The 9388-nt window shown below is 38.8% G+C and overlaps 1 protein-coding gene across 1 annotated transcript; it reads left to right on the forward strand.

Annotated features, from left to right (window-relative positions):
• Positions 1-8160: 8160 nt before the first annotated feature.
• LOC137951182 (uncharacterized mitochondrial protein AtMg00860-like) lies at positions 8161-8739 on the forward strand. The gene is made up of 3 exons (XM_068797769.1): positions 8161-8394; positions 8452-8503; positions 8588-8739. Exons 1-3 carry the CDS (start codon positions 8161-8163, stop codon positions 8737-8739), a joined length of 438 nt encoding a protein of 145 aa, XP_068653870.1.
• Positions 8740-9388: the final 649 nt, after the last annotated feature.

Consider the following 9388-nt stretch of genomic DNA (forward strand, 5'->3'; position numbering starts at 1 on the left):
CATTTCGTTGTGATCTATTTGCCTTATCCTTTTGTTTACTAGAAAAAAGGGAGATTGAAAGCTCAAGTTTGAATTTGAAAAAAAAATTAAGTTCCAAAATGGAAATTCACAAATGCAAAGAGAAATAATTCCAAAAAGTATGTGTGATTTTTATGGATTTTAAACTCTTTTAGTTTTTTATATATTAGGTTTTGCAATCATCGGTAAAGAAAGGGTGAGAGATTTTTAACTGAGAGTTGACTCCCAAACTGTAAGTCATTTTTTACAAAAACTATAGCCATTATGCATCATTAATCGATCAAAACATTTACGATGATCTATGATTGTTAGGCCAATTCTTGTAAATGGGGCAAAAGTTGGTTGTTTGGCTCGGGTAAATATCCCAGCTCACCTTAACTTGAGAATTTAATATTTTCTACTCTTTGAAATTTTGGGATCATCAGGTCATTTGTATCTTCAACTAGTTTTAGGCATGCATATCCATATTTAAAACATGTTAGGATCAATTAGGAATCTCTTTCTGATAAAATTCCAACCTATTAGGTGGTTGTACTAGTGAAATTTCCCAAACATGGATCACAAAACTTTAGTGTTCATTTTCAGCGCATGAAAATTTTTTCTTCACTTACATTTATTATAGTTTTCAATTTTTTGCATACATAAACTCTAAAATTTTCATTTCTTTGTGATCTATTTGCCTTATTTTTTTATTACGAGAAAAAAAAGAAAGTGAAAACTCAAATTTGGTTTAAAAAAAATTGAACATCCAAAATGGAAATGCACAAATGCAGAGAGAGATAATTCCAAAAAGTATATGTTATTTTTATGGATTTTAAACTCTTTTAGTTTTTAATATGTTAGGTTTTGCAATCATCGAGAAAGGGGAGGCGATGGATTTTTAACTGAGTGTTGACTCCTAAACCATAAGTCATTTCTAAAAAAATTATAGCCATTATGCATCATTAATCAATCATAACCTTTACAATGATCTCTGATAGTTAGGTCTGCTTTTTGTAAATGGGCAAAAAGTGGGTTGTTTGGCTCGGGTAAATATCCCACCGCATGTTAACTTGAGAATTAATTTTTTCAACTCCTTGAAATTTTTGGATCATTAGGTCATTTGCATCTTCAACATGTTTCAGGCATGCATATCCATATTAATCACATGTTAGGATCAATTAGAAATCTCTTTATTATAAAATTACAAACTATTAGTGGGTTGTTCTAGTGAAATTTTCCAAACATGGATCACAAAACGTTGGTGTTCATTTTTAGTGCGTGAAAAGTTTTTCTTCACTTTCTTTTATTATAGTTTTAAATTTTTTACATTCATAAACTCTAAAATTTTCATTTTGTTGTGATCTATTTGCCTTAACTTTTTATTACGAGAAAAAGGGGAAAGTGAAAACTCAAGTTTGGATTTGAGGGACACTCCTTTATTGCAGACTTCTTGGTGATTCCATTGGCAGGATTTGATTTGGTACTTGGAGTTACATGGCTCCAACAGTTGGGGCCTATTTTGTGGGATTTTCAGGCTCTACTATGACCTTCACAGAGGACCAATGTCAGATCACATTGCATGGCACCCAGGCACCAGTGCCCTGCGCACTTCAGGTTGTTTGGGTCCAGAGCACCGACAACTGTAAGTTATCTCAATTACTTATAGACATTAATGATATATTTCATGAACCTATTGCTCTTCTGCCTATTCGCCACTGTGATCACAACATCCGATTGAAGATGGGAACTGAACCTCTGATGGTTCGGCCTTACTGTTACCCCCACCTACAAAAGGATGAAATTGAGATGCAGTGCCAAAATATGCTTGCCCAAGTAATTATTCAGCCAAGCAGGTCTCCTTTCTCATCCCCGGTATTACTGGTAAGAAAGTATGATAAGTCATGGAGGTTTTGTGTGGACTAAAGGCAACTCAAGGCTCACACAATTAAAGACAAATTTCCAATCCCAATGGTGGATGAGTTGCTAGATGAGTTACACGGTGCCACTATATTTACCAAGCTGGACCTGAAGTTTGGCTATCATCAGATCCGCGTTCATCCTTCAGATGTGGAGAAGACAACATTTCGCATGCACCACGGTTATTTCGAGTTTCTCGTTGTAGAATTTAGGATCTCATGAAAGGAACTTTAGATCAACAAGAAAGAAGAAGAAGAAGAAGAAGAGAGAAGGAGAAGAGAAGAAGAAGAACGTGGAAGAAGAGAGTTTGGATTATGGGAGAAGAGGGTTGCGTCAAAAAGTAAAATAAGGGCTGGACGAATTTGTGGAAAGAGAGGAGAGTGCTTCAATGCCCTACCTCTTAGCCAATGCCTTTATTTATAGTTTTACAATACCCTTAGGGCTACAACTTGATAAAACAAAAGACATAAAAGGAACACATATTTACACTTCTATGCCATCTTTATAAAAACTACCATATTTTACACATATGCCACTCCTTTGACGTGTGGGCTTCTTATCTTGAGCTCGTGGGCTTGAGCCCATCTTTCAACACTCCCCCTCAAGCTGGAGGAGAAAAGACATCATAAATACCCAGCTTGCCACTTATAAACGATAGGATTTTAGATGTAACGGGTTTAGTGAGAATATCAGCTACTTGCTCTTGAGATGACACATGTTTGAGAGAGATTATTCCTACTTGAAACTTCTCCCGTATAAAATGACAATCCACCTCAATATGTTTAGTTCTTTCATGAAAAACTGGATTTGAAGTGATATGAATAGCTGCTTGATTATCACAATACAGATTCATGGACCCCTTTTTATAAAAACCTAGTTCGGTAAGAAGGGTCCTAATCCATAAAAGTTCACTAACGGTATGGGCCATAGCTCTGTATTTTGCTTCAGAGCAGGATCTTGCAACCACATTTTGCTTCTTACTTTTCCATGTTACCAAGTTTCCCCCAACCAGAGTACAATATCCTGATGTAGATTTTCTATCATCAGGAGATCTAGACCAATTTGCATTTGAGAAGCCTTCTATATTGTAGTGCCCATATTTTTTATACAGCAATCCTCTTCCTGGAGCTCCTTTTAGATAACATAATATTCTCTCTAAAGCCTGCCAGTGGGTAATTTGTGGTTTGTGCATGAATTGACTCACCACACTTACAACATATGATATGTCTGGCCTAGTTGCCGTGAGATAAATCAGTTTTCCCATGAGTCTTTGATATTTGCCAATATCAATATCTTCTTCATTTGTGGCACATAATTTTACATTTGTATCCATAGGTGTGTCAACTGGTCTACAACCCTTCATTCATGTTTCTTCAAGGAGATCCAAGACATATTTCCTTTGAGACAATATTATCCCATGTTTGGATTGAAGAACTTCTATACCCAAAAAATATTTAAGCATACCAAGGTCTTTAGTCTTGAATTCCTGACATATCATCTGTTTCACCTCTTGTATGCTCAAAGCATCATCACCGGTTAAGATAATATCATCCACGTATACGGCCAATAATATTTTCCATTTGACCGTATCTTTATAATATACGAAATGATCAACTGAGCACCGATGAAAACCAAACCGTAGGAGTGTTTGACTAAATTTATAAAACCAAGCCCGAGGGGACTGCTTAAGCCCCTATAAAGACTTTTTTAATCGGGATTTTGACTCCCCCCTCAATCACATAACCAGGTGGTTGAACCATATAAATTTCCTCACTGATATCACCATTTAAAAAGTATTTTTAACATCCAACTAATAGACGGGCCATGAGGAGTTAGTAGCAATAGATAAGATGATGCGTACCGAATTCAATTTTGCAATAGGAGAGAAGGTCTCCTCATAATCTATCCCATAGCACTGCGTATAGCCCTTAGCAACTAGTCGAGCTTTAAGACAAGCAACCGATCCATCCGGATTATGTTTCACCAAAAAAACCCATTGACAACCAACCGGTCTTTTACCTTTCGGGAGTGATGTTAAGTACCAGGTTTGGTTTTCATATAAGGCGTGCATTTCTTCATCCATAGCCGCCTTCCATCCTGAATGTCTCAGGTCCTCCTGATATGACTGTGGAACGGAAGTAGAAGAAAGGGACACAAGAAACTGAAAACACACGGAAGACAAGCGATGGTGAGACATAAAATTTGAGATAGGATGCGAAGTAGTACAGGAGCGACGTTCTTTTCTTAAAGCAATAGGCCGAGTATCAAATTCAGGCCCATACATAGGAGGAGAAGGACTTACCTCAGGTGGATCTGACAACTCCACAGGTGAAGGTACGGCCGGTGCATCAGGGGATGGATCCACTTCAAGATTGAACGGCACAAGCGGACAAGGAGTAGTAGAAGGACAAGTCCATCCTGGAGGAGCATCATGGGAGGAGTAGAAGGGAGTGTCCTCAAAGAAAGTCACATCCCTAGAGATAAACATCCTCCAAAGGGTAGGATTATAACAGACATAACCTTTCTGGGTGCGAGAGTATCCCAAAAAAATGCACTTCATAGACCGAGGATCAAGTTTATTTTTATGTGGAGATGTAACATGAACAAAACACGTACATCCAAACACTTTCAAAGGAAGAGAAAAAGGATCTTCACCATTAAATAACACAGAGTAAGGAGTTTTATGATGAAGGAATGATGAAGGTAACCTATTAATGAGAAAGCATGCTGTAAGTATAGCATGAGGCCAATAGAAATAGGGTACCTTCATGGAGTAGAGGAGGCCCCGAGCAACTTCAAGAAGATGACGATTCTTCCTTTCAGCAACACCATTTTGTTGAGGAGTATAGGCACATGATGTTTGATGAATAAGCCCATTACTCTCACAAAATGATTTGAAGTCATGAGACATGTATTCCTTAGCATTATCAGATCTAAGGGTTTGAATTTTCTTCCCAAATTGTGTCAAGACCATAGCATGAAATTTTTTAAACAAAGGAAGAATTTTGGAACGCTCTTTAAATAGAAATAACCAAGCCACTCGAGTAAAATCATCAACAAAAATGACAAAATATTTAACTTGGGAAATATTTGAGACACATAAAGGGCCCCATACATCAGAATGTATTAGCTCAAATGGAGCAGTACTTATAGTTGTAAGACGAGGAGAATATGTACTCCTGACATGTGTACTTAATTGACAAACCTCACAACTGATATTAGAAAGTCCTTTTAAAGATGGAACCAAAGAACGAAGTGAAGGGGTAGATGGATGACCAAGTCGGTTGTGCCAAAGTTGGGTCTCAGATGTAGTGGACGATAATGCAGCTAATGGTGGAAGAGTGAAGTAGTACAAACCCCCCTTTTCATGGCCGCCACCAATCACCTGCTTCGTAGTGAGATCTTGAAAGACACAAGAAGACGGTGAGAAGGTGATAGAGCAATTTAATTGTTTGGTCAATTGGCTAACCAAAAGCAAATTTAAAGGAAATTGAGGAACAAACAAAACATCTTGAAGGGGAATAGATGAAGTAAGAGAGGAGTAACCTTTGCCAAGGACCTTGGTTTGGGTACCATCAGCAATAGTAACGAATTTATGAGGATAACAAGGAGATAAGGACTGCAACAAGTGTTTGTTACCTGATAGATGTTCGGAGGCCCCGAAGTCGATGATCCAAGAGGAAGAGGAAGAAGAGGAAGAAAGCATACCTGAGGCAATAGTTGTGGCAGTAGTAGATGATGAGGGAATAGATGATTCCATGAAGGACTTCATTTTCTGAAATGCAGCATAGTCCTCAGTCGTAAGAGTGACATTTTTGGATGATGATTCAGCCTTATCTTCATTTTTCTCAACGTTAACTGAGACTGGGTTAGTTGTGGCCCAATCAGGCTTGCCATGAAGTTTCCAGCATGATGCCACAAGGTGGTTCTGACGGCCACAATAAGTGCAAAGTTGATGCTCAGTACGAAAAGAATTCTGACCCATTCTACCACCTCTATTTTGAGCCCCTCTCATAGTTCGACCCCCTCTCATATTTCTGCCCCGTCCTCGGGATGAGGAAGATGTTCCCCGATTGCCAGAGAACATCACCGATGGAGCATCAATAGGAGAAGGAGGGGATGGATCCGGTATCCTAAGTAATGTAGCACTAATATCATTGAAGGATGGAAGAGCAGAAGAACTTAGAAGTTGAGTTTTGGCCACCTCAAGGTATAGTTTAATATTCGATAAGCAAATGGCTGCTGCCAAAGCTTCTCTTTGCCGTTCTTGAACGGAAATATCAGTGGAATATGGCTGAGCTAGTTTCCATTCTTGAAGAAAACCACGAAACTGTGCCAAAAATTCGTGAATATTATCTCCATGTTTCGTATGCAGCATGTTTTGTAAGACATCATATATTTTTTGTAATGAAGCAGTGCTTGAGTAAAGCTTGGCACAAGTGTCCCATATGTTCTTGGCGGTTTCCAAGTGGACCACATTGTTGGCCACCTACTCTTCCATGCTATTAATGAGCCAACTTATCACCATGTTATCATCCTTAACCCACTTGTGGTAGGACGCATCTTCATCATCAATCGGATGAGGAAAGTTAACAACATGGCGCAAGAGGTCACGAGTAATAAGAACCCTCCGAACTGATTGTGACCAGCTCATGTAATTGGAGAGACCTCTAAGTGGAATTGTAGTAATACGGAGTATATCACTCTTATTACTATTGTATCCAATATCCATTATGAGGCAAGTAAAATATGGAGGTCAAGGGAAAAGGCCTTCTTCAAAGAACAATTACTCTATGTAATTTGAAGAACCCGTAGACCAAATCACCAACAAAAGAGAACAAGAACCAATTTCTTTCACAAGGGCAAGCACCAAATTATCAACAAATTTGTGCCTTTAGAAATTGATAATTAAATCCAGCAATCACTCAACTTCTCTTGTATTCATAAGAACAAAGAGAAGAAAGTAGATGCAACCGATTAGGCCTTAATCCAAACTCCAACACAAATGAGCAATAGACAAAAATTTAGAGAAGATTTAACGACAAACCAAGACACTTGGAAGAGATTTATCTTCAGCTCATGGGAGACTTCAACGTAAGAAAAAATTCAATTGTTGAAGTTAAAAAAAGGGAACTACAAAGGGTAAATGGCTGTTGGCATTTCATCAAACATGTAACGGGCATCCAACAACACAACACAAACACAAGAGCAACCTAAAGTAGGAGAAGATACAGCAACATGTGTTGGAATTCTACCTCAAATGAGATGGATCCAAATTACATAAAGGTAATTGAATTTCACCCATCAATCTTAATAAGATGCAAACAAAAATAAGATGCAAACAACAAATGATCTTGATCACTCTTGTAATTGATTTACAAAGAGTCAAGATTATAACATCAATTTAGTCATAGAAATAAATCTTTACAACATATAAAGACTTATCTTGACTTGATGTGACTCAAAATTCAAGAAGTAAAGAAAAACAGTAAAAAGGAGTATGTAAATAAGAAAAGGAAAGTAAAAAAACGTAAATAAGAACATGATGAACTTATCTCTTTATGACTGAACTCCTTTTACAACTTCTTGAACAGATTTCATAATAACTCCATGAAGAGATCCTAAACTCCTTGCTCTGATACCATGTAGAATTTAGGATCTCATGAAAGGAACTTTAGATCAACAAGAAAGAAGAAGAAGATGAAGAGAGAAGGAGAAGAGAAGAAGAAGAACGTGGAAGAAGAGAGTTTGGATTAAGGGAGAAGAGGGTTGCGTCAAAAAGAAAAATGAGGGCTGGACGAATTTGTGGAAAGAGAGGAGAGTGCTTCAATGCCCTACCTCTTAGCCATTGCCTTTATTTATAATTTTACAATACCCTTAGGGCTACAACTTGATAAAACAAAAGACATAAAAGGAACACATATGTATACTTCTATGCCATCTTTATGGAAAGTACCATATTTTACACATATGCCACTCCTTTGACGTGTGGGCTTCTTGTCTTGAGCTCGTGGGCTTGAGCCAATCTTCCAACACTCGTGATGCCATTTGGTCTCTACAATGAGCCTTCCACATGCCCTCATGAATGAGGTATTTTCCTCTCTCTTGTGGAAATATGTTTTGGTATTTTTTGATGATATATTGGTGTATAGAAAAAATTGGGACGAGCATCTTCAACACCTTCACTAGGTATTTACTCTTCTCTGCTCCCAACATTTGGTTTTAAATAAGTCCAAATGTTCTATGGACACCTTCGAAGTGGCATACTTGGGCCACGTTATTTCAGCAGTTGGGGTGAAGGTTGACCGGAGTAAGATTCAGGCTGCCACCGATTGGCCTCCTCCCACTTCCATTACAGCCTTAAGGGGATTCTTGGGCCTCGTTGGGTATTACAGGAAATTTATCCACAGCTATGGCCCGATTGCAGCACCGCTCAACAACCTACTCAAGAAAAATGCATTCACCTGGTCTGAAACAGTGGCTCATTCCTTTCAGTAGTTGAAAGAAGCCTTATTAACAACGTCGGTTTTGCAGCTACCGGACTATGATGAGTTATTTGTGGTGGAATATGATGCTTCAGGTGAGGGTATTGGTGCAGTGTTACATCAACAAGGACACCCGATCGCTTATTTCAGCCGCCAGCTTGGCCAACACCATCACAAGTTAGCAGCTTATGAGAGGGAATTGATCGGTTTAGCTAAGGCAATACAGCATTGGCGGCCTTATCTCTGGGAGTGCCCATTTTTATTAGCACTGATCCTTGCAGCCTCAAGTAACTTCTTGAGCAGCGCCTCACCACCTTCCCTCAGCAGCACTGGTTAAGTAAACTGATGGGGTTTGACTTTACCGTGGAGTATAAACCTGGGAGTTTGAATGTGGGGGCTGATGCTTTATTTCGCCGAGACATTCCAGAGCCGTACTTACATGCTATCAGTCAGCCCAGAGCTCTCTTGTTGGATTCTATTAGGGAGGAGACACAACAGTATCTGGAACTTATTGCATTATATCATGAGATTCAGCAGGGGACATCGGAGAAACAGTGGACGGTCCAGGATAATCTTATCCTATTCAAAACAAGATTTTTCTGCACCACACGTCACCACTTATTCACAACATTCTAGCCTCTTTCCTTGACAATACACATGAGGGCCGACAAGAAACATATTTCCGAATCAGTTGGGCCTTTTATTGGAAGGGTATGAAGAGCAGTATAGCAGATTATGTGGCGGCCTGTCAGATTTGTCAATGGAATAAAGCTGAATCACTAAGTCCAACCGGGCTGCTCCAACCACTTCAGCTACCGTCACAAGTTTGGTCAGATATTTCCATGGACTTCATTGATGGCCTTCCCTCTTCATCAGGCAAATCCGTTATATTTGTAGTGGTTGATCGTTTTGCACAGTATGGCCATTTCCTCCCTCTAGCGTATCCTTATACAACAACTCACGTAGCTCAGCTAGTCATGGATAAT

Source organism: Aristolochia californica, unplaced genomic scaffold (assembly GCF_029961685.1).
Source record: "Aristolochia californica isolate CCGP_79_NKW_82.1479 unplaced genomic scaffold, dmAriCali1.0.hap1 SCAF_15, whole genome shotgun sequence".
NCBI classification, from domain to species: Eukaryota; Viridiplantae; Streptophyta; class Magnoliopsida; order Piperales; family Aristolochiaceae; genus Aristolochia; species Aristolochia californica.

What these genes read in the sequence shown, in the direction of transcription:
- LOC137951182 (XM_068797769.1), top strand. Translation starts at nt 8,161, where the DNA reads ATGGACACCTTCGAAGTGGCATACTTGGGCCACGTTATTTCAGCAGTT. An exon ending in CATTCACCTGGTCTGAAACA is followed by an intron (nt 8,395 to 8,451) that starts GTGGCTCATTCC and finishes TCGGTTTTGCAG; the next exon opens with CTACCGGACTATGATGAGTT. An exon ending in ATATGATGCTTCAGGTGAGG is followed by an intron (nt 8,504 to 8,587) that starts GTATTGGTGCAG and finishes ACAAGTTAGCAG; the next exon opens with CTTATGAGAGGGAATTGATC.